The sequence below is a fragment of the Plectropomus leopardus genome, chromosome 23 (genome assembly GCF_026936395.1).
Source record: "Plectropomus leopardus strain MGB_pleo_1.0 chromosome 23, ASM2693639v1, whole genome shotgun sequence".
In the NCBI taxonomy this organism is placed as follows: domain Eukaryota; kingdom Metazoa; phylum Chordata; class Actinopteri; order Perciformes; family Serranidae; genus Plectropomus; species Plectropomus leopardus.
In genome coordinates, this window is record NC_142198.1 from 3,036,313 (window position 1) to 3,062,500 (window position 26,188).

General features: G+C 37.6%; 1 protein-coding gene across 3 annotated transcripts in view; it reads left to right on the top strand.

Annotated features, from left to right (window-relative positions):
* Positions 1-26,188, top strand: part of eml3 (EMAP like 3) — an 80,105-nt gene that overhangs the window by 50,115 nt on the left and 3,802 nt on the right. For all 3 annotated transcript variants that reach the window (XM_088073811.1, XM_042511983.2, XM_042511984.2), the window contains 14 exons: positions 4,187-4,222; positions 5,287-5,407; positions 5,759-5,908; positions 10,887-10,956; positions 12,390-12,500; positions 12,923-13,018; positions 16,376-16,510; positions 16,847-16,985; positions 17,989-18,140; positions 18,241-18,366; positions 22,035-22,166; positions 22,336-22,403; positions 23,512-23,600; positions 24,466-24,563. In XM_088073811.1, coding sequence (XP_087929937.1) covers positions 4,187-4,222; positions 5,287-5,407; positions 5,759-5,908; positions 10,887-10,956; positions 12,390-12,500; positions 12,923-13,018; positions 16,376-16,510; positions 16,847-16,985; positions 17,989-18,140; positions 18,241-18,366; positions 22,035-22,166; positions 22,336-22,403; positions 23,512-23,600; positions 24,466-24,563 — 1,523 coding nt within the window. The remainder of the gene's footprint in view (positions 1-4,186; positions 4,223-5,286; positions 5,408-5,758; positions 5,909-10,886; positions 10,957-12,389; positions 12,501-12,922; positions 13,019-16,375; positions 16,511-16,846; positions 16,986-17,988; positions 18,141-18,240; positions 18,367-22,034; positions 22,167-22,335; positions 22,404-23,511; positions 23,601-24,465; positions 24,564-26,188) is intronic.

The following is a 26,188-nucleotide window of genomic DNA, read 5'->3' on the forward strand; positions in this document are numbered from 1 at the left end:
ACCTTTGATGGAGTTGGGTTAGCATTTTCAAATGAATATACAGCAGATAGCAAACTTTTTAACTTACTGTGAATTATTCTCTGAACACAGGTATATTACTAAGGTGGCAATCTGAATTAGTCCTGTACTGTTAAATATTGTTGGAAGGTCCACGCTCTATGGGCCTCCTCACCCTGTGGGCCCCAGTGCAACTGCTCTGCCTGCACTGTCTATATTTACACCCCTGAGGCACAGTTCCTCAATTTGTTCCTTAATTTGTTCTTTCGTTCGTTGATGTAAAATGAAGAAAACTATCAAGCTTTGCTGAACCAATAATCCTGACACCAAACAATTTGAGTAGTAATGTTTGGAAGCTCTTTGGATTTGTCACTTTTGAAAAAGTCATGATTAAAAGTTCTGCTACTGAGTTCTTTACTGACTTTTTGAAAAAAAAAAAAAATTAACACTTCTGCAAAGACAAACTTGAAGTCACATGTTAGCTTCTCACTGAGGCAGCTGAGGCACCACCAATGACGTCAGTAATACAAGCTCATTTAATGATAAGGTAACATGGGTTATGTCACAATTCATTTGTATTGCATATAATTAATAATGCAATAATTATTAATGCATTAATTAATAATGCAATAGTAATTATTAACATGTTTCACATGTTATTTTTCATCATTGTCCCAGGCTAGGCTATTTTTAGTTAATGAAATTCACACTATAAGGCTGCTTAGTTCCTTCTTAAACCTGCCTTTGCATGTTTACACAATGTTATCTTTTATACAGAACGGCGAGGTGGCATAATTATGCTGTTTTTCAGCAATTTTTTTGACATGCTATACTATGTTGTTTTTTCGACTTAGCACTCATGGGTCATTTTTATGCACTACATTTTGCTCTAATCCTAAAAAAATTTCTTACATTTGTGTTCCAATGGCCATGTTACAGGTGTGAATGGTCGTGACTACAGTGATAACATTTGCATAATAGTGACTAATAACTGATGACAGGACCATGTGGGGAGCCTCCCTCAGGAAGAGCTGCCTTTAAGTGTCGACATAAAACAGTTTAACTTGAGCTGGACGTCCAGCTGAAAGTCACCAGGTCATTTCGACTCTACCTTTATGGCTGAACATACCCTTTAAACACCACATATATCACTCAACAGGACATTCTCCTTTTTTAAACTGGCCACCACTTTTTTATGGCAGTCTTCGTCGTGAAGCCAAACACAGCAGGGCCAGTTTGGGTCGTGGGCGCTGCCTGGAATCACATTCACTGTGGTTAGCCGAGCTGCTGCACCACTCCAGCTCGTCTGACGGAATGATGGATGGCCAGCTCAGCAAAGGAAGCTGCCAGAAAAACATTTTTCAAGTCTTCCCCTGCTCTCTTTCTGTCTGCTTGTCTTCATGACTCGTGTTTGATTGACTAAGAGTTGTGCTTGGCGTGAGTTCAGCTTTTTAGATCCCTGACGGTGAAGAGTGGCAGGAAATTTAAGGAGACAAGTGTCTGTGGAGATTAAACTATTTTTAAATTCCATCTGAAATGTGTCCGTAGCAATGAAAATCGAAAACTCTCATTCAAATCTGATATCAGCTACCTGGGCAGATTTTTAGGCTGAATTTGGACTGTATTTTAGCAAAGCAAAGTCTGGCTGCTTGTCCTTCAAGTTCAGCTCAAAAATTTAAATAGATTTTTTAAAAAATTTTTATAATTAGAAATAGACAAGTTTGTTTTTACCTTACAGTTTAAAGCATGGGAAGAAAGCAATAAGCAACAAAAGCTGAAATGGCCCAAAAATTTAGCAAGACATTAGTAAAAAAGAACAACTAAAATTACCAACTAAATTAGTGGTAGAAAAAACAAAACAAAACATAATTTTTATCATATAAATAGTTTCCCCCCTCGCTTTTAATTTTTTTTTTCTAAATTTACTAATGTCTTTCAATTATTTGAACAGTTCTTTTCAAGTTGCTAATTGCCTTTTTTTCTCATGTTTTTGAAAGAAATAATTTGCTCTGCACTAATTTGCTCAGGGTTCAAAAGTTTAAATACTTGTGGAAGGAAAGGTGATGTCGATCCAGGTGTCAAAGGGTTAAATTATCCTGATGAAATAATTGCTGATTGCACAATACCATGGGTATAGAATAATGACACCATTGGCTTTCAGATTGGTTCCCCATGAGCATCCTTCAATGTCTTGTGAAATGAAGATTTATGTCACAGAAGTGTGTGCGTCAATCATTACGCAATCTCGGAACCCCTCAGCTATTGATAAATAAAACTGATTAATAAAATAATAATAATAAAAAAATAAATAAATAAATACAAATGTTGACATTGACGGTATTCTGAAAAGTGGAGTACAGTGACCTCTGACTCATTCACAGTGTGTGGCAAAAAAATGGTCAAGGAAGTATTAGGAAAAGTTGTGAGGTATTTGCTTCCACTCTGAAAAGTATTGACCTTGTAACATAGTTTGTTTGAGTTACTGTAACTGAGTAACAGGTGGAACCTTGTATAGTAGCCTCTGCCACCAGTGTGTGGTTGAATGGGTGAATGTGACATGTAATGTTAAACCACTTGGTAAAGTGGTTTAATACACTTTAAAATTTTCCTTTTGGCTTATTTAGTCATTTAGTCAAAGTTGTGAAGAAGTTCAGACTTGTTCTTTATACTGGTGTACTCATGGGTGTGTACATTTGTGGTTCTAACTGACAGTTTCATTACTGTTACTTGTGTCCAGACAGGAAAATTGGTTCCAATGTCACTTCAATTCCAGCAGCTTCACCGGCTTTTAACCAGCTGGGTGGCAGATGTTACCTTGTTAGAAGTTGTTAAGCCCCGTCTGTGATTGTAGCACTCCCTGTGTCACTTTGTATGATATTCTGTGTCTTAATTTAAAGCATGGTGCAACATATAGAGTGCTGAGGTCACAGAATTACCCATTGCATCCCGTCTGGTGATTGCAACTACTATCTGGACCCATGACAGAGAAATTGAAATCTTTGGAATCTTTGAAATTGGAGGGCCATTTATGTGCTTATAACTCGTAATTACAGTAATTACGATATTTCCAAGGAGGACATGAAGGCAGCATTAGTCCAACTAAAACTGGACGTTCAAAATACATGTAAACATAACAGTTTGACTGAATTTGTACTGAGTTGATTTTCTCAAAGTTAGACTAACACACCTAAATAATGTTGTTGGGGGTCGATTTACTCTTTAATGTATATGACTCAGTTGGACCTGAACTGGCCAAGACGTTGTGCGCATGCTTCATAGTGCCTGTCCTGGACTTTGATCCAGAAGTCAAACAGCATAAATTTGTAGAAGAAAGCCAGGAAAAACAAAAGAAGAAGAAGGGTAGAAAACAAAACAAGGTGAAGGTAACAAGTTAAGTGACGAGTATGTACTAAATGTACAGCATTAAAAAGTTATCCATGTTTTCACTGTTTGACATGCGACCCGTTTGCCGATGCTAACCTGTTTGGTATGTGACATGACAGGTCAACCGGAAGAGGGTCCAATAGCAACTAGCTGAAAGGGGGCATATCTCCACCTAACATTACAGAGTTGGATATCCGTCAATAAATGGAATCTCTCCAGATGACTGTATACTGGGACAAGGACAGTAGTACAATTAAATAGCCTAACTGAGCTGTAACCGAAGCTCAGCTTAACTGCGCATGGAAACGTACTGAGTGGACTTATCTTCTTACCGTCCTTTTACTCCTTTTTCTTTTTGTCTAGCTCAGCTCTGATTTATTTCATCCTGCTTCCTCTTTGACTTTTACTGTTGCTAGAATGAGCATCCTGAGCGATAAGTCTCCTCTCAAGGTGTTTCTCTGGCCTCTTACCAGTTACCACCATTTTATGGTCAGACAGAAGGAAAGTTTAAGACCCTGACTTGGAGCAGCTCAGCCTGCTCAGCCTTGCTGCTTGCCTTCACCCCCAATCTCATAAAGTAACACAACTGTTGCCAAGGGAACACCGCCAGGTTAGAAGTCCCCAAAAGAAATGGAAAAGGAAAATATAACCCAGCTTGAAATTCAAAGCTCATAGATCTAACTCGTAAAAAAATGGGAATAGATCCTCAGGGATGGTAAAGTCAAAGTTAGGTCAGCTGTGACTTAAAGCTTAAAGGACCTTGGTGTTTATTTGTTTGGCTAACCTCATGTTTTCACACTCACAGGATCGCCCGGGTCCAGACGAGGAACCTACAGCCAAGGTAGACCTGCTATTATGTCACTTTGTGTCTGCAGCTCTTCATATGCAGGAAAGGTCAACACAACACGATGTACTTTTCCAGCAATGTCCCATTTACTGTTCCACAAGCCACACACAGACAGCTTCCTGCTAGCAGCTGACCAGTACAACCACACTGGACTGAATGCTGGACATAGATTCATCAGGTGGACAGAAAAGCTGTTCAGTGGGATGATACTGTTGCTCTGTTATTTGCTAAATACTTTGACTAACTTAACTTTGTAAGGTCACATACACTCAGTGTGCCAATTTATTAGCTATGTTATTAGGTACCCAAACTCTCTTCGATTGCTGCTCCAACTACAGATTGTTTTTTTGTTTGTCTGCCACCACCAACACAAAGAGTATCAAAGCAGATCATGAGAAAGAGAGCTACCTCTCTCGATCTCTTGAGCAAAGGCCAATGCCCCATACCCTTTTCTCTTTTTTTAATGGTCATGTAGCACCAATTTAAGTCACGTCTTTCTACTGCATTGTCAGCCCTGTATTATGAAAAGGCCAACCTTCCAGTAGTAAAATACTTGTGTATCCTAATGAGGGCAAATTATACAACTCACTTTCTTGTAAGAAAATCTGAAACAGGCAATAACTGAGTTTTTGGGCCATTTGGGGGCAGCAGAAACAACATTGACATGTCATTTTTTTCCATGCAAGTTTATATGGCAAAAATATTAACAAACAGTTGCTTATTTCCACAGCTAGCAAACACAGAGCAACATAAACTTTCATTTGGGGTCATTTTTTTGTCCACCTAATGAGCGCATGTCCAATGTTTACTCTCCTTTAGCTCTGTTTTTGGTCTCCACCACCTCCTGAGAAAATATCTGTTTTTCTCCTCTTTTTTGGCAAATAAACACCTGACAATTCATAATATACAATAAATGGTAGTTAGTGGAAGAAGGACAAGGATATTTAGGGGAAAATAAACCATATAACTGTATAACTGTGTAACTGTAACATATAATTTGTCTGCCTCACTGAGTATTACCACTTAATTTCTTGTCCTTTGCTATGTTCGTCTTCCAGGACAGTCGATCAAAATGTTCATCCGAGGCCGGCCGATAACCATGTACATCCCCTCTAACATCCAGAACTATGAAGACCTGAAGATGGAGCCGCCCTCTGAGAGACTGGAGTTGGACTGGGTGTATCCTTCCACAGCAGTGTTCAGCGTCTTGTTCATCTTTATGAGGCTTATGTTACATTCAGACAGCCGATTTAATTGTGTGGTCATTTCCTGGATTGAATCCACGCTGTCTGTATTGGAAAGTATCTCTTTATTAATCTCTGTGAGAGCAGCATCAACCACACAACTGTGAACTGTGAGCTGCAAAGCTGCCGGTGCCATATGTTTAAAGGGACAGTTAACAGAATTAAAAAAGTCTCAGGATTTACTTTTTTAAAAATCATAAAGTCAAATTTTCAGATGCAGGTTTTTCTTTAATTATCAAATGGACCAATGATTACCATGATTGTCACCTTGACCCTGTCATGCCAGCTATGGTTACCGGGGACGGGACTGCCGGGCCAACCTGTACTTTCTTCCAACGGGCGAGGCGGTGTACTTCATCGCCTGCGTGGTTGTGCTTTACCACATCAACAACCGCACACAACGCCACTACCGCAAACACACCGATTGCGTCCGCTGGTCAGTGAAAGACATTTTAAATCATCTGCAGCAATAGATAAGATCAAATTAAACTTAAAGCAGGAGGTCAACATTTTTGAAAGAGAAGCTTTACCCTTACTGTCTGGAAAGAAATGAGAGGAGCTGGACTGCAGGTTTTGAGTCTGGCATAACAGGCCTTAGATGTTTGCTTTTTGTATTATTTTGATTGTTTGACAGTTCTTTTTTTAAGAACCTTACACAGTTGCAACACCAATGTACAGTAATAAGAACCTCAAGGATAACACCAAATTCCAGCATTAATTTTCATTGTGGTCTATGTAGTTGAAATGCACATTTCTCATTTTGTTAACGCTGGTCCATTACAAAAGTTATATTTAACCCTGCTTTCACAACAGTCTTTACAAGTACACTATCTAAGGAGCCATTCTCACAGAAACAGTTCTTGCACTAAACATTAAACTTTTGCTGCAGTTCAGCCTTTTGTTCACACGGCAACAGTGTTTTGGGGGCCTAAACATAATCTTTTGAAACAGGATTTCAGAGTGTAATTTTTCTGAACGCCATCTATTCTGTTGCTGTGTAAACTGAATGGTGATGTCACGGCTGCACTTCGTTACGTTTCAGAGAAATAACCATGAGTGAGTAGGAGGACAATAATAACATGCATTTTTGCTGCTATTTACACAGATTATCTCTCTTGTGCACTACTTTCAGGACATAGTAACAATATTCCCAAATATGACAAAAAGTGATTGTTTATGGAAGTTACCTACTGTAGCTTTAAATGTGATTGGGTTTACAGTCTGTTTGATGCTATGAGGAACCTAAACTTCACAGCAAATGTAATGTTTGCATAATCCAAAGCATTATCACTATTATGGTACCTGATGGTGAAATCTTTAGTATAGTGGGCCTACTGGTCTGAAAAAGAAACATAAACAACAATAGAAGTGGCAATCCACACAGGTTTTATTGGTTTTACAGTATCACAAGCAATTCAGTTTGGGACAGAACTAAGCTTTATTCCTGCAACATTGGTGTGTTGAACACCTGAGGCAAAGACTTTAATGTTATTACATGTACTTTATACTATTACTGACACGCACAGATAATTGAAAACACATTTACAGCCAAGAACATCTGCCCACAGCTGTGGACTTGTATGAGTCGTGCACACGGTTCCATTTATACTACAATTTAGGGTCCGTCCCTTGCTGGCATTCCATGCGGGCACCTTTCCCGAACTTCACCATTCCAGTTGTCCTGGCTGTCTTTGTATTTCTCTAAAGACAAATTTTATAATGTGGGTAATAACAGATGTTGTTGTGCAAACAATTTCCAAAACAAGCATCCAACAAACAAATCCCACCCCACCTTATCACGATAATTCACAAATTGTGCAAAATTGCAGCAATAAAATCACTAGTGCACAGTCATTCCCACATCCTTAAAGCAGTCTGCTCCCACCCCCACCATTCACAAACGAGTATACATTTAGTGTAATAAAGGTAAGATAGGTGAAATACTGAACATCCCAAATCCTGACAGCCCCCCCCCCACACACACACACACACACAACCTCACACTGACAGAAGTGTGTGACTATGCCATGAGTTTGTTAATGGAAATTAAAGGCATAAATAGTGTTGGGGTTTAAAAAGTTCAAACTTGTAACAACACTGAAAACTGTTAACACTCTGAAACTTCAACAATTTGGCTTGATTTCTTTAAAAAAAAAAAAAAAAAAAAAAAAAGGGAAAGAAGGCAATGAACAAAAAAATGCCCAAAAATTAGCAGGAAAATAATACAAAATTAGAAGAAAATTATCTGACATTTGCAACAAATAAAGAAAAGTAGAAGAACGGACAAAGGAAAAGAAAATTCAAATAATTCCATTAAAAAAATTATATTTCAAAACATGTGATTATAAACATAGATGTCTATGATATTGATGATATTTTTCCCTGATTATTCAATAGTTTTATACTGATTCTCTCCCTCTTTCTATTTTTTAAGATAATTTTCACATCATTTTTTTTTGTAATCTTTCATTGAACTTTTTTGCAATTTGAGGGACATTTCATGGCAAGTCACTGATTGCCTTTTTTCTCCCATGTTTTAAAAAACAATAAGTAGAACCAATGTGCTCACTTTTAAAGGTTTAAATAGTTGTGAAAGTTGTCTGAACACAGCACAAGAAAACTGATGTCGATCCAAGTTTCAAAGGGATAAAAGGTATTAAAATCATTACAGCCGGCCTTTTAAAGCAATTTAAAGTTCATTTATCCCTGTTAGTAGATATAAGCAATAATTATTAAGATATGTATATAAGATATATATATAATAGAGATTTAAAAGACGACACTGGCATGTTTCCACATGTCTCCAAACCTCTGTAAGCACAAAAGTGGACCAAATATTACGCAGCTAAATGAATAGATCTGATTTTCTTTTGACAGAGAAAATCAAAAGGAAACAGGTTCACATCAGCTCTCAGAGGCGGGGGACTTTCCTACAGCATGTGTGGCATCATGCAAATACCATGTACAAAGCCTTTAGTACTGAAATTGAACCTGAACCCCAACTCCAAACTGTCACACTGTTAGTATGATGACATGGTTATGAGCAACCGGACCGAATCTCAGTCTGATCTCAGGCCAAAAAACAATCTAATACATATATGTAGTTTCATATTTATACAGTTCGTGTGTGTTTTGGATCAGTGCATTAAAAGGGCCTGAGTTGCCAAAGTTTACTAGTGCACATAAAATCAGTTTTTCACCACCTTTTCGGGCTCAGAAGCATAGAGAACGCAGGGAAATTGGATCCAGTTTCTGGCTTGGACATCTTGCCAGTTCCAGGGGTTTGGCACAGACGTAAAGAACTGGAATGGATAAGTGCTTCTTTGGTATTTGGAAAAATAAAAGCAATGAGGGAGGTTGTGTAAAATAACATATATATTACTCTGATATATGAAGGCCAAATACATATATCCTGAAGTCACAGGGGACTTACTATGGTTTCCAAGTGGCACTTAAAAGCTTTGGGGCAGCTACAGTGAAGCTGTTCCTACAGTGTGGTCCATAATTATTAACCCTTTGAAACCTGGAGTGACGTCACTTCTCGTGTGCTGCTTTCAGATGCCTTTCACAACTGTTTACACCTTTGAGCAAATCGGTGTGATTTCTTACAAAAATATGGGAATAGGGACAATAAGCAACATTTGTTCCACAAACTGCAAGAATTTATTAGATTTAAAAAGCAAGGGCAAAATGTCCAGGAGAAAAAAAAAAGCTACAAATGTTTTTATAGCTAATTATAATATGTTAATTGTTTATTTATTTATCGTTTACAAATTTTCAGGTAATTTCCTTATACTTTTTTCTAGTTTCTTGCAATTTTTTGGGTAACTTCTTTTGTTGCTCTAGCCATTCTCCCATGTTTTTGAAAGAAGCATATAAACTAAAAGCTGCTTCACCTAGTTTGGTTTTTAGTTTTGGTGTTCAAAGGTCAAGGTCACTATGACTTTACATCCGTCTCGTTTTCATGAACACAATATCTGAAGATGGCCTTGGCACAGACATCCATTGGACTCAAGAATGAACTAATTAGATTCTAGTGGTAATAGGTCAAAGGTCAAAGGTCTGTGTCCTCATTGGTTTTGTTCTTGTGATCTCAATATCTTAACACCTTGAGGGAGTTTTTTCAAATTTGAGACAAACATTCACTTGGACTTTTTGATGAGCTGATTAAAGTTTGATGTTCAAAGGTCAAGGTCACTGTGGCCTTGCATTTGTCTCATTTTTGTAAAACATAGTATCTGAAGCCTCGAGAGAGTTTCCTGGCACAGACATTCACTTGAACTCAAGACTGAACTGTTTAAAGATTAAAGATGGTGATGAAAGATCAAAGGTCAAGGTCATGGTGTCCACCTTGAAATTGTGCTGATTGTATAAATGTAGCTATGAAGCATCCATGTTTTCACAGACATGGATGTAAAGCGGAAGTGCAACTTTACTGGAGTGCAGAGGCATTCAACTGCATAGTGGCATATTTATTTTCTTTTCTTTTCTTTTAGCTTTTTATGTATGAATTTTAAACCATTTTAAACAGAATAATAACAGCTTTATATTTTTTACACACTATAAAAATGTATAGAGGTTGAAATTGAGGTTGAAGTTTTGAAATTCACTATGTATTTTTCAAGAAAGGTGGCTGATTGCTGAGTCTTAACTCAGGTCATCAAATACCATGACCATAGTTTGGTTGTCAGACTGAAACACCAACTCACAGCATCTGCATTTGAGGACCTGGGAATGAATGAGACTCAACACTCAACTATATTTCTCCAGACTCTCATACTGAACCTTTAATTTGTTGAGTTCCTTTTGCTTCCCTGCAATTGCTGGACTATTTATAGAAATGGCTCCAATTTCTAAACTGTGCAACTGAAGTGCATGTAAACATCCTCAAATTAAAGCTGAGAGTCAGAATTTTAACCACGTAGTTGTTGCTTTGATTCAAATCCAATTGTGCTGGAGTAAAGACAACACAAGCAAAACATGTCTAACTGTTCAAATACTTTAACAGGGTTCCTGCAAGTCTTTATTAGTCTTAGTCTAAAAATAAGGCATTGATTGGTATTAAATGGACTGAAATTGATCTTTCAAAAGTCTTAAAAATGCTCAGACAGTGGAAGTAAGATTTTATGATTGGTTTTTTTTTTTTCTCTGGCGTTTTCTTGTGAAATCTCAAAATAATTGGCCAAGATTTAAAATTAAAACGATCCTTTTCAGTATTAGAAAATTGGCCTAAAACCTAATTCGAAGTGGCATAAAAAAAAACTCTCACAAAAAAAAGTCTTAAATCTACCTTGCCTGTAGCTGCCGGAACCCTGTATAAAAACAACATATTATTTAATAAAGAACAATTTTCATTTTGTCTGGAGGATGGAATTACATACATATATTTGAATTCTTTTTTCTTCTTCCTGCAGTCTTACTCTCCATCCTGACAAGGTGCGAGTGGCATCTGGACAGACAGCAGGGGTGGACAAAGACGGCAAGGTAACCGCCGCTATGATACCAGTCTGATGCACTTTGATCCACTACCAATATTTAAATCTTTAACCCTTTAAAAACTTGGAGCGACATCTCTTTCTTGTGCTGCTTTCAGACGCCTACAAGTATTTAAACCTTTGAACCTTGAGCACATTGTTGCGATGTCTTTCGAAAACATGGGACAACTAAAAAACGTTCCATAAATTGCAAGATATTAGCAGATTTAGAAAAATATGTTTTTAAAAAGCAAGTGAAACTGTCTAGGGAAAAAAGCAAAAAGCTAGGGAAAATTCTTATAGCTACAACTATTATTATAATTACCATATTAACATATTATAAATAATGTTATGTGTTATTATAATTTTTAAGTACTTTTTAAACTTTCCTTTTTCTTTTTTTGTGCTAATTTTCATGTAATTTTCTTTTTAAATTACTTATTTTTTTATTTACATTAAAAACATTTTTGGCTCAATTCTTCTTAAGATGCTCTTTGTCTTTCTCATGTTTTTGAAAGAAATTAAGCTAATCATTTCTGTTTTCAAAGGGTTAAGTGCTATCTACTGTATACCTGTACCCTTATGCATATGGCATTAACTCTTTGATCATTTAAAGCATATAAGCAAATTTTAGAACTATAGTTTTCTGGACATTTTTCCATAGGGTTTTTTTTTTAAAAATAATTTCTTAATAATTCTCTCTCCCTCTATTTTTTCCCTTTTAGAAACTTCTTGCATTTTGCAGGACATTTCTTGCCAGATTGCACTTTCCCCTATGTTTTTGAAAGAAATCAAACCGATATACTCATGCTTCAGAGGTTTAAATGCTTTTGAAAGGCGTCTGAACGCAACACAAGAAAAGTGTTGTGTATCCAGGTTTTCAAAGGATTAATGCATAGGGTCCCTATGAAAGCTGGACATATCCTTGGTGTCCCTAAACACAGGGTTCCCATGGTCACAGATAACCTGGAAAAATCATGGAATTTCACAATTTCATTTTTTAGGCCTTGAAAAGTCATGCAATTTGTAAAAATCGTTGAAAGTTTTGGAAAGTTGTAGTTGTGTTATGAAATTGTTATTGTAATCTTTAGTGGATAACCTTCCACATATTACAACATAACATTAGCTGTCAATGTGATGTCAGTGTTTATCATTATGTACGTTTCTCCTTTTTCTTCAGTGTTCTGTCTCTCCCTTCGTGTCTGCCAGCTAGCTGAAATTATGTTTGAAAAATGCCAGCAAGGAAGGGCAAGAAAAAACAAGTTATTAATATTATACTTGAAAAGTTATGGAAAAGTTTGTCAAATTTTGTCGTCTAGGAAAATGTGTGCTTTACTTTATTACCAACCTGAACTCTAATGCAGATCTATAGCATTTTGCTCCATTTTGATTGTGTGTGTGTGTGTGTGTGTGTGTGTGTGTGTGTGTGTGTGTGTGTGTCAGCCCCTGCATCCTTGTGTTCATATCTGGGATTCCACCACCCTGGTCACCCTGCAGCAGATCGGCCTGGGAACCTTCCAGAGGGGAGTGGGATCCGTTGCATTCTCCTTCGCTGTGAGTTAATTGCAATATAACATTAAACTGATTCTCAAACAGTCCTTATGAAAAATGATTAATGTCTTCAGCAGCAAGAGCCAGACCTTTATTACAGACATGCTGATACTTGCCCCGTCTCAATGAATTCGGCTTGATGTACATTTTCATGGCACTATACTTACTATACTAACAAGAGTCACCACTCTGCTGAGAATACAAATCCCTCTGTTTTCAACCTAAATATAGTTTTTAACTTAGACAAACAAAAAAAAGGATAAAGTCGAAGTGATTGGAAATATTTAGTCGGTGGTGATGTTTTTTTAGTCTTCTCAGCAGAGTGGTGACCTGACTTTGTTACACTGATGGATTGAGTGAATTAGTGCTGTGGAAAGGTACATTATATTGAGTTTACAGTGTTTCCTTGTTCCGGATGTTTCCAGGACTCTGGAGCTTTTCTGTCTGCGATTGATGACTCCAACGAACACATGCTGTCAGTGTGGGACTGCAACAAGGGGACAAAGCACGCAGAGGTCAAGGTAAACAAGTCAGGGGTCAATGAACTGTACAGGCTGAACCCTCAGGGACTGTTAGGTGCATTTTACGCCCTTTTCTTTTTTCATTTTTGATCACTTTGGCTGTGTTTGTGCATATGGCATAAATCTTGGTAAGATTGTGTATTTTTTTTAAATCAGTGAATTTCCAGCTCAGCTCCGACAATAAGTCTCAAATACACTGTGGAAACTAAATTGTTACATTCAGACTGTTAAGGTCAAAAAATGCTCCTTTGAAACCCATTCAAACTGACATTTTTGGTTCCACAGCCATCAAAGCATAAAAACACGCACTGTATTATTTCTGGGTGTCATTCTGGGTTTTTGACTTGGAATTTGTCATCTTAAGTATTTTCCACCCAATGCTGTCATTTTTTCCCATATTTAGAATATGGAGAAAATACATGCTATTGCCACTAGGTGCACTCTCACAATCAATGTTGCTGCAGATCATTGACACATGCCAGGCTGTCAGGCGCAAACAAAAAAAAATCTAATCAGCATAAAATGATCAAATCACCAATCATTTTTGGTGTTTTTTTTCTTTCTAAATAACATAGTGGCATGATGAGAAAAACCTGGCATTCAAAGGGTTAAAATTCTGAAAATTAATGAGTATTTGATAGTTATGATTAGGACTGATGTTGGTTAAAAAATAAACTCAATAAAAGCAGGAAATCATATTAATTTATAATAATATTTATAGCCTGATTCTGAGAAGTACATTTTATGTTCAGAGTGGTATAAGTGTAAATATATGACACCGAAAAAAAAAAGTATGTACCGACTATAATTTGATTAGCAGAGTAACACATAATAATAGGTGATAATACATTTTGTGTGACATCCTCCGTTGTTTGGTAGACAAAGTTAACTTACATGAATATTTACTGGGTGGAAGTGCATAAATGTGTTTTGTTCATTTGTTGTCACATAAATAAGAATGAAGAATTCAGGCTGTTCTGAAGGCAAAAGGGGGTCTAACCCAATATTAGCAAGGTGTAACTAAGAAAGTAGCCGCTGAGTGTATAAATAGTGTTTTTTCCCCATTGTTTTTGAAAGAATTTAAACCAATTTGCTCAGGTTTTAAAGGGTTAAATAGCTTGTGAAAGGCATCTGAATGTTGCACGAGAAAATTGACGTCAGTCTCGGTTTCAAAAGGTTAAAAGCATGAATCAGTAAAGTCAAGTTAGGGTAGAAATGACAGGAAATTAAAGTCCAATAATTCGCCCATCTCGTAAATGTACTTTTATATCTGCATTATATGGCTCTGAGCAACAAACTGCCCTCGTTTATTAAAATGTCGGACTGTTCCTTCAACAGGTTTTATGACAGTTCTGACTGATTGAGGGTGCACGCTTTTACAGTCTGACAAAGTTTGACATCATCTGACATTTCTAAAATGATCAGTCAACACAGGGTTTCACAGTCCCTCCAGAAACAATGAAATCCTTCAGCTGTAGTTCCAGCTTGACAATCAGCCTCGGTGACGGATGCCCGGCGCGGCCTCACGCTCGCTGCGTAGATGCTTTTCATAAAGGAGGTCTGTTTGGAGAGATTAAAGGGGGGGAAAGATGGCGGTTGTGTCTCTGCTCTGCTTTTATGGGCTTTTATCCCAAAAAGCCTCAACTTCCCTGAGAGCAATTTCAGCACGGCTGTCATGGCAACAGTGTAAATATTTTATACCATGAATTTATCCAGCTGTATGTATGTGTGTGTGCGTGTGTGTGTGTGTGTGCGTGTGTGTGTGTGTGTGTGTGTGTGTGTGTGCGTGTGCGTGTGCGTGTGTGTGTGTGTGTGTGTGTGTGTGTGTGTGTGTGTGTTCTAATGCAGCAGTTGGAATGTATAGGTGGGTGTTTGAACTTGTATATCATCTGGAGTCAAGAATTTAATGGGCTTGTGCAAGAAGCTGAGTGTTGTGGATGGACCAGTGTACGGGCTGCAGAGCGGGCAGGCCGCGCCACACTGACCCACACTGTATAAACATACGAGTTCATCCAACAGGAACAAGATAATTACACCCCCTCCCCTCTGCACAGCAGTGGAAGAATCCATATGCCACTTTACAGCCACCATGAATGAGCTTTTTGTGTAGAAATGATGCTTCTGTACATTCTGTTCATACTGTACATTCGCTCACCAAAGAGCTGCCGCTGGGAGTGTGTTTACACTTTGTGTGTGTGCTGGCAAAACAATCCTCCATCATTCTCTCAGGAGTTCTACAGTAACCATGAGTTATAAAAATGTAACTTAAAGCTGCCAGTCTGGATTATTTCTACGACTTCCTGACATCATAAACAGCTGAAAACACAACATGTGTTGGATTAACGCCTTACCACAGCGATACACAACTGTCTTTGCTTGGGGGCCACTTTTGCAAAATGACAGGCGGGCCAGGGGCCAGTGGCAGAAGCCCCATACATGTTTCTAGCATTTAAAGACATTTCTAGCATTTGAGGACATTTCTAGAATCTTCAGACTTTTCTCATATTTTAGGACATTTCCAGGATACTTGGATGTTTTTGGATTTTAAGACATTTTTATGATTTTAGGACATGTCTTGAATTTTAGGATATTTCTTGCATTCTAGCATTTCTCTAGGATTTTAGGACATTTATGATTTTAGAACATTTCCGGATTTTAGAACATTTCTTGCATTTTAAATGTCTCAAGGATTTGAGGACATTTCTCAAATATTTGGACGTTTCTTGGATTTTAGGACATTTCCAGGATATTTTGATGTTTCTAGGATTTTAAGATATTTGTATGATTTTAGGACATTTCTTGGATTTTAAACGTTTCTAGGATTTTAGGATGTTTCTTGCATTCTCAGGACATTTCTCTGATTTTAGGACATTTCTAGAAGTTTTAGACATTTTCCAGATATTAAGACATTTAGAGCATTGCCAGGATTTTTTGGCTGTTCGTATGATTTTAGGATGTTTCCAGGATTTTAACATGTTTCTAGGTTCAGGACATTTCTCGTATTTTGATGCTGTGATGCTGTGGTGATTGGCTGCTCGTAAAACCAAACAAATATTCCAATAGTCTTGATCTAGGTACAAAAATGATAAAATGCAGGTTTGGAATGGAAAAGTTTTGATACTACTTGTTACTGGGTTACTTTGGTTGATGTTTAAAGGTACTGAGTACTAATACCTAGCCCTAATTAAAGCTATGAAAAAACGTATTAGCCCTTATTTAGTTTCTATGGTCTGGTTTCAGAATTGTCCTCCTTCTTGTGATCATTGTGATCCTGTGGGATGTCACAAAGGCTTAACTGACGCAGTAGTCATTTACACTGTAATGGTCCTAAACGTGTGTTTGTGTGTGTGTTTTTAGAGTACCAACGAGGCGGTGTTCGCTGTGGAGTTTAACCCCAGCGACAGCACCAACATCATCACCTGCGGTAAATCCCACGTCTACTTCTGGACGCTCAACGCAGGACAGTTCACCAAGAAACAAGGCATCTTTGGAGTAAGACACACTTGAGTTTACTTTCTGTGTCTTTTAGTTCCTTTATAGTCTGAGTAAGTTCTACAAAATTAATTTGTAGCTTCCTCAGTTTGAGGCCTAAAAGGGAAGTATGGTGCAAAACTAAGAGAAGTGAAACTTGAGAGTAACTATGGAGTCTGAAGAGTGCAAATATTATACATCCAAAAAGTCCAAAAAGGATTTAGAGTCTGTACTTTTCACTAAAAGTGGACTCACCAACATGAATTTGAGCTGCTGAAAGTTCTTCTTGGAATATTCATTATTGCATCTGTTCTAACAGTGGATCCAAATATTGTTCCATAAACAATCTTTTTTTAGAAATACAAGAAACCGAAGTTCATCCAGTGCTTTGTGTTCAGTCTGACTGGAGACGTTCTGACCGGAGACTCTGAAGGAAACATCCTGACTTGGGGCAAATCTGCTGCAGATGTCAAAACCCTCGGTAAAGGGGCCAAAGGTCAGTGCTGCGGATCACTATACACTACAAAAAAATGAAATATTTAATATTTTGTCAGTTTGAATGACAAAACTACATAAGCTCGAGCTGGAAGACGCCTGAGAAAAAACTCAACCAGATGAACTGGTGTTACTGCCACATGGTTTTATGCCTCTGTGCACCACTCAAGGTACGCATACAGTTTGCATCCATGTCTGTGTACATTTGTATGATTCATCTTCCCCCAACAGCTCGGATGATCTCGACAATCAGCACTTTACAGATTAGTGTCACAAATTCAGAATCTGAACAAATGTCTCCCCCTCTGTTCCTGAGATATGACACTGAATAATGGCCAGAAAAGTGTTTTTTGCTGAAAATTATGATGTCACAGTGAAGCTGACCTTTGACCTTTGGTATATACAATTTCACCATGTCATCATTACATTCTATTAGACATTTAAGTGAAATTTTGTCGTAATTAGAGAACGAATTATTGAGTTATGGCTAAAAACTTGTTTTGTGATGTCATAGTGACCTTGACCTTTTATCAGTTCACTCTTAAGAGCCATTTGAAGCAATTCCCTAAAGGTGTTCTTGAAATAATGCATCCACAAGCGTGAGACAGACAAGGTCACAGTGACCTTGAACTTTGACCTGTGACCACCACAATCTAATCCTTTCATTGTTGAGTCCAAATCAGCATTTCTTCCATATCTGAAAAATTTCCATAAGGCGTTCACGAGAATGAAACGGATGCAATGTCACATTGACCTTTACCTTTGACCATCAACCACAAAAATCTAAGTAATTCATACGTGAGTCCCGGTGAAGACGTTACCGCCAGGTGTTTTTGAAACATCACATTCAGGAGAATGGGACAGACAGATAACCTGAAAACATAATGCCTGTGGCCTCGGCTATCGCCAGCACAGGTGCATAACAGTAATATGAGCATACTGACAAAACTTTTGGCCCTTATTTGTCTCCATACACACTGATAACCTGGTTTCGTTTCCCACAGAGACTTTCCAGATCATGCGACAGACCAGAGCCCACGAAGGCAGCGTGTTCACCCTGTGCAACCTGCAGGGCGGCGCTCTGCTCAGCGGAGGAGGGAAAGACCGTAAGATCATCCGCTGGAGCGCCGACCTGGCACCTGAGAGAGAGTGTGAGGTGAACCACAACTGTGTGTGTTTGACATGCTGCTGGTGGAGCGCTCTGAGGGAATAAGAGGGAAAGTGATGATTGCTGATTAATGTCATTATTTGTCCAGATTCCAGAAAATTATGGGGCAGTCCGCACCATTGCAGATATTGATGGGGAGGAACTTTTAGTTGGTACGACCCGCAATGCCATCCTCAGAGGCACCTTCTCAGATGGATTTGTGGCCATAGTCCAGGTGTGCCTTTTTTTTTGTTTTTTTGTTTTATTCTGGGATCAAGCTTTTAAATGCTTTGTATGTACTGTGCCATTATTAAGAGAGTTCTGGTAACAGTAAGTGCAGTTTAACCCTTAAACACCTGGATTGACATTGATTTTCTTGTGCTACATTCATACGCCTTTCACTAGCAATTAAACCTCTGAATCTGGAGAAAAAAAGGTTGCATTTTTTTCAAAATCATGGGGAAATTATAATGAGCAGCTTGGCAAGAAATGTCCTGCAAACTGCAAAAAAAAAAGAAGAGGGGATTAGTATCAAATGTATCAAAAATAAGAGGAAAAATGGCAAGAAAAGTACATGTATAACTGTTAACTATATATAGAAAATTATGTTACAGGAAATAGACAGAAATAATAATTTTAAACTCTTTCTTGAGTATTTTTGTTAGTTTTTTTTTCTTGTTTTCTGGTAACTTTCCTTTAACTTTTTACTAATTTCTTGTTAATTTTTGTGCCATTTATTATTCAGTTTGTCATCACCATCCCATGTGTTTTTGAAAAAAATCAAGCCAATTTACTGATGTTTCAAAGGGTTAATACTACAGAAAACACTCCTTGAGCGACTACTCAGTCAGAAATACAACAGAAGAGCAACTGCTGTTTGTGTTTACAGTGCAAAACAAACTCACTCTTTAAATGAAGAAGCCGGACAATCATCAGGCTTTTTTCCATAATGCCATGAGCGAGTATTCTTTATCCTTTATTCACATTAGCTGCCACAGAGGTCTTCCTGAAATCCACACATAAAAATCATGAAGCAAGACATATACACATATAAAGAGCCTATTTAAGAATGTGTAGACAATCTTACCTAAAATAATCTTGGAAATTGATTGCCTTGAAAAAGGAGCGTAAATATAACTATAAATCTTCATTTATGTTTACTTTATATCTAATTGTTAATGTTACTTAATTACATTTAGCTATATTTACTTCATTTGGGGATGTTTTTACAACTTAAAGATGACGAGAAATTACCTTGTTCTCTTTAAGTGTTAACAACTTCAGTAAAACAAGTTAGTTTGACTTAACTTGATCATGACAAAGAGGATTTAGCCAATGATGATGTTAGGAGATCTGCCAATTCTGTCTTGTTAACATGGTTAAAAAATACAGACATGATTGTTTAGTTTGCAACCAGCAGAATGCAGATAAAAGGCACAATAAACTTTGTTGACTGAAGTTGCTAAAATGTAGGAAGATTTTTTGAATCAAACTTGTCATTAAGTTGCAACAACTTCATGATTTTAAGTGAGTATAACTACATTTTAAGTAAACTTAACACTTAGAAATTAACAAAAATTAGGACAAATGGTTTTATTTATTCACATTTTTCAAAGCAATGTGTTTCCTAGATTTTTTAAATTAAAATAAAATTGTCTGATTTTACAATTCAGCTGAATGCTTTTAATGTGAATTGGCAGTAGTAGAATGTTTTTTTTTACCATAACGTACAGCTTCCATATGAGGCGAAGAGTGTTAAAAGTGAACAGAAAGGCTTATGCTACTGATATAAGATCACAAACAGTAACACTGAGATTACATGCTGCATTGTTCCCTGATAACCCCTACACATGCAAAGGCTATTTGAATCCAGTGTGGGAATGGCGGACTCCGCCACTGTCATTGAAAACAACTACAGAGAGAGATAATTACTGGATGGAAATACTAAAAATTACTATTGCAGTAAAAATCTTACCATGCGTAGCATAAAAAAACTGGATTTGGATTTCATGAAAATTTTAAAGACTGTACCTTTAAAGCAAGTCCTGCATTTTTACCCCATCTTGAGGCTCTCTGCCACTTGCCAAAATCAAGTTTGAAAACTTTTAGCATTTCAGTTACTATTGTGCTTATGTGGCACAACTTCATGTAACTAAATCCCCTCAATGTTCCATGTGTTGTTGCACGCTGTGCATGATGGGCACTTGAGCTTGATTTAACATGTACACAGTGCACAGAGACGGGGAGAAATGGGGGGGTCAGAAGCTCATTTTTATCCCATGGGTCTCTAATGTGTTAATTCAGCCTGAGTATCTGGTATCCACATTTATTCAGCGTGTTAAGATCCAACAGATTACAGTCAACAGCTGGCATCAGAACGCATGTTAGAAATGTCTGTACTGACCACTGGAATTTGGCTTCCTGCTCACTTTTGATGTTTGTTTTTTGGGAGACTAAAACCACTTCCAGACAGAAAAGACGAGGAAAGTCTGCTCCAAGCTGCAGCGTTCGCTATACTATACTATACTACACCCAGCGAGTGTTGGATGAAGGGAACCACATGATTTTTTTAATGTTACGAAATGTACAGGTGATTAATGTACAGCAGAGATTATAGACATTTTTTTAAAAAGCAACATATCTAAAGTACACTCACATGTGTTTGTTTTGGGGCTATTTGAAAAACGAATTTTTACATTAAAAGCTACATTTGAAGCTGAAAAGTTGAAAAATGAATTAAAAAAAAAAAAATGTACATGTTAATGATAATTTACAGTGACAAAGGCATCAGATTTTATTTTGATTTATTTCTAAAATCAAACAACTTATTTCTTTTCTTCTCATTTCATATATAAGATAACAAAGACTGTAGGCTTAAAACAGTGTATGGCTTTATCCAGCTTATGTTAATGGTGTAAAGTCCTCCTTCTTCAGTGCTGCTTTTAGACCTTTATGAAAGTGTTTGATTTTAGAAATTAGGAAATTAGGATACTTCAATTACTCAGTTCCACAAAAAAATAAGTGAGAATTTCATTTATTTGTTTTTCTGTGTAAACCAAATATTGGAAAAAATCAAATAAATTAGGAAACAAAACAACAAGTTAAATTTATGTTGTTCTTTAATTTTTTCACTTTGCGCATGCTGAGTCACAGCAGAATGACACTATAGGAAATAAGAAAATAAATCAATAGAAATCAAATGAAACTGCTATCGACGAACACACCTAAAGGTAGCATTTAGCACATCGTTTTACCGCACTGAACAAGATGAAAACATATTTTGTTTTTTCACTCCATTTTGTGTGTGTGTGTGTGTGTGTGTGTGTGTGTGTGTGTGTGTGTGTGTGTGTGTGTGTCAGAGCTATTATAGTTATTTATTTATTTAATTTTTTTCATTTTCAGCCCAGCTTAGTTTCAGTTTGTTGTCAGAGTGGGTTTGCTTGTTTCAGTTTCATTTTTATTGTTTAAAATGTTAAGTTTTTTGCTTTAGTCTTTGTAAGTTTCAGTCGTAGTTTTAGTTTAGTTTTTCAACATAACGTGGATATTTGTCAAGATTTAAGCAGTTTAAAATTGGCATTGACATTGACAATATAAACACTTTGTGAAGGCAGCTGACTCACACTTATTTAGACATTATAGTCTCCAATAAATAGATGCACCAAGGCCTCCTTATGCTTGTTGTGTTGATAAACTTGACATAAACTAAAGACATTTCCTGCATGTTTTATTTTATTTTAATCACACACATAATATCATTTCAGTTAGTTTTCCTTTTTTCTACAGTCTTGTTTTTATATTTATTTCAGTTAACTAACACCTTGTGTAGTTTTTAGTTGAGTTTTAGTGAACTACATTAACCTTGGTGTGTGTGTGTGTGTGTGTGTCTCTGTCTGTCTGTCTCAGGGTCATGTGGATGAGATGTGGGGGCTGGCTACACACCCCTCTCAGAACATCTTTCTCACCTGTGGCCACGACCGGCAGGTGTGTTTGTGGAACACAGAGGAGCACAAGCTGGACTGGAGCATCACCCTGGAGGTACGACACACTCATCCTGGACTCCAGATAGTTTCCAGTACTTATATTTGAATACAACACACACACGCTGCTAACTCCTGCCCTGTGTGTGTGTGTGTGTGTGTGTGTGTGTGTGTGTGTGTGTGTGTGTGTGTGTGTGTGTGTGTGTGTGTGTGTGTGTGTGTGACAGGAGTATGGGCTGTGCGCTGGTTTCTGCCCGAATGGATCAGTGGTTTCAGTCGGCCTCAGCACAGGAAGGTAACACAGCACAACGCTCCAGCACTACCCCTCAGAAAATCATTCAAATGATCAATTTATGCAGTATATCAAGAGAGACTGAGAGATGACTTTTGGGAATATGTTGATTCACTTCCTTCCCAAGCGTGATAGTGTCCAGATGGAAAACCCTCTGAGAGCTGAGGGGAACCACAGAGTGTCGTGATGATTCTCTGTGGGATCATGTCGACCAGTGAAATGCTGCACCTTACACATAAATATTGTAATATTGTAATATTGGCTGAAAAGTATTCTATGACATGGTATTTCTACAGTGGGGCCAAGACCCCTAGGGGTGAGTTACTACAGGGGGTCTGCCAAACTATTGTTTAAATTATTTATTTATATTTATGAAACATCTTTTAAAAAATTAAATTAAGGATGCACGATATTGGGTTTATTGCCAATATCTGATGTGCCAGTATATAGAAACTTATTTGGCCGATAACCAATATCGATATCAATATATCCACTTTTTTCTCCACCACATTTTAGTGATCATCAGGTGTCTTCTGTAGTGGAATCAACATCATAATATGCGTACTCTTATCATGATGGCCCACCAACAGATGGAGACATGAAATACAATGCTTTTTAATGCATTTAATCTTTATTCATTGTGTAAAATAAGAAAAATACTTCAACTTAGGTTTGATGTTTTGCACATGTTCACTATGTCAAAAAAAAAAGAATAAATAAAATAAAAAACTTGTGATGTCAAGAAATCAGCATGTTGGTCAATACCAAAATTTTATTTTGAAGGCAATATGCGCCGATACCGATGTGCCGATTTCATTGTGCATCCCTAATTTAAATATGTCTGAGAATCAAGGTTGATCAAGATGAGATGAAACATCACAATATACATACATAACATTGATGACTGGCTCAATATTTTTCCAATCCAGTTTAATGTGAAACTCAGTTTTATACAATATATGTAGTAGGGACTAATGGGTAATCGGCCTGACACACATTAAAGAGCCCTGCTCTGTGCCGTTACATACATGTGCCTAAACTCTGTGTCTGCTGTCTGCTCAGAGCTTATCGCTGATGCTAAAGCTCTCCCTCCCCTCTGTAACACCTCCAGGTGGATGGTCCTGGACCTTCTGACCAGAGAGGTGGTGTCTGAGTCCACCGATGGCAACGAGCAGCTGTCTGTCATGAGATACTCACCAGGTCAGACTCTTTTGTCTCACTGCTCTCAGTTATGGCTCAAGTGAAATAAATTAATTAAAAAACACATCAAGTGTTTGTGGCAGGAAGGTTATTTCCATAACAGCAGAGATGGAGCACAGTAGGCGGGTTTCTGTTACAGATTTGCGCAAAATGTATGTGATATTTTGGAAATGCTGATAAAACACAATTGTGATATGACTGTGTTTCCACCGAGTGATGTTCTGTGACTTCTCCTCTGGCGACAACATCCCAGTAACCATGGTGATGGATGTTCAAAACATTAGCAGCTTTATTTCTATTGCAGCCACCTCACTAGCCGTCATTATTTCCAATCCAAGGCCACGTAGGCGTGTTATGGAGCCATAATGGAAAGGCGAGCCCCTTATACGTTGAAGCGACCATGCATGATGGATTTCTGGGAGGTGATAGTCCACGATTTCACAGAGGAATCGTGGATTCAAAAGTTCCAGATAATCCACTCAACTTTTGAAGGGTTATGTGATGCAATAACAGCTCTTGTAGCTCCCAGTTCCTACTGACAAGCACATTGCCATAGCATCATGCAAGCCTTAAAAATGTTTCCATTGCAGTTTGGACAAATATGTTTTTTTTTTTTTTTTTAATTAACATGTTTCTATTAGGTGTATTTTATATTTGCAATTTCTATTTGTGCAATTTGAGGGTTAAATGGAAACTTGCCTAGTGACTGCACCATGTCCACAATCCCACATATAAGAACAGGCCAGTGTGTTTAGCCAAAATGAAATTTCAGTTCCCTGTATGCACTGAATAAAAGTCTGGACTCTGAGAGAGAGATAAAGTGGAAATCCCCGCTAACAGCATGAATGGCCTCCTGTGTTCTCAGACGGCAGCTTCTTAGCTGTTGGATCTCATGACAACTTCATCTACATCTACAATGTGACCGAGAGTGGCCGGCGATACACCCGCTTTGGGAAATGTAATGTGAGTAAAATATCAAATCCATGTCCAAATGTTTCCTCTTGTCCCCGGGACTGTCTCCTGATCCAGTCTGACTGTCTCTCTGCGTTACTGCTCTGTGCCTTTTTCGACATGGCAGCTAGGGATGTCAGTCTCAGTTCATTTTGCTTTCCAAGGCTAAGTAGCCATTAATCTCTAACTGACCGCGTAGTTTTTAAGAAGAAAAACAGTGCAAAGGGATGTGAAATACAAGAGGCACTTCCCTTTTAGCCTCAACAGTGTTAAATTACCTCACAGAGCTTTAGTTGCTTTTCCAATAGCTGCAGCAGATTATCAGCCTGGCCGATATTGGGGCCGATGTTTGGCATTTTGCCGATTGTCTGTGTCTGTTTTATTTTAATGATCGCTGACAAATTTAAATCAATTAAAAAAGTTCAAAGAAAGTGTCGGCATCAGAGGAACTTTTACTTTTACTTTTTAAAACTTCATTCATTCTTTTTTTTCACTAGTGGTGCTAACTAATGCTAACTATTAGCCCATCAACAGAATTAGGATTTAAGTCTGGTAATATTGTATATTTTTCATACAGTCACATCAGAGTTTCTTCATTTCGGTGAACACACACACACACACGCACACACACACACACACAAACACTGTAGTTTGTACTCACACACACCGTCCTCCTGCCACATATACTCTTAATACTAGTGCACCAAATGTGGATTCATCCACTGCTGAAAATAGCCCCCAGTAAATGCACTATTTCCTCCTGTTTGAGTCAAATTTGTTTAAACACCACAGCGACCATCTGTTTTAAGAAATGACTGGGCCTTTTTTTCCCTCTAAACTTAATTTTGCAAAAAAGCTGAGACCAACATACGTCCAAAATGATACAAAACATAAAAAACATAGTGAAAGAGGACAGTAAGATAATTGTACAATAATCAGCAGGCAAGAACTACACAAATTAGCAAAGACATCACAAAAAGACACACAAAAAGAAAGGAAGACAGAAAACTTGTAGATGTGATGGCCTTCAAAGAGGTCCTTCAGTAAGAAGATGTATGAATATCTTTATATTTATGACCGAACCTTTAAATAACTGAAACTATATATTTGGGAAGTTCTTTTATAAACGTATGTCTGAGACTCAAACTGACCTGCACAAGTTTTTAAGACCTTTCTGAGACCTGGACCTGAGTTGGGACTGAGCACGGTCTGTCTGTTTGCTGCACACGACATGCATGGATGCAGATGTTTTGCAGAGTTACAAAAAGAAAAACTGAGAGAAAAATTTTTTTTGGTGTTTGATTTCTGTTTTTCATCTTCAAACAGAAAGCAGACACAAAAGGATGTCATTTAACAGTTCAATAAGAACATGTGGTGTAATGGGGAACATTCACAACCCCCCCCCGTGCATACCCACACAGCCGGCCGGGAACAGAAAATGAATACCGACAACAACAAAAGTTAACAGTTTCAGTATGAAAAAGTTTGAGGAACATTGACATCAGAGCAGAACATTTATCATTTTGGTTATGCAGCATTTGTCTTGGCTGAATGAACTTGGTGTGATTACTGATTCTAAGTTAGACTTTAAATCACATATTAACCCTTTAAAACCTGGAGCAACATCACTTTTCTTG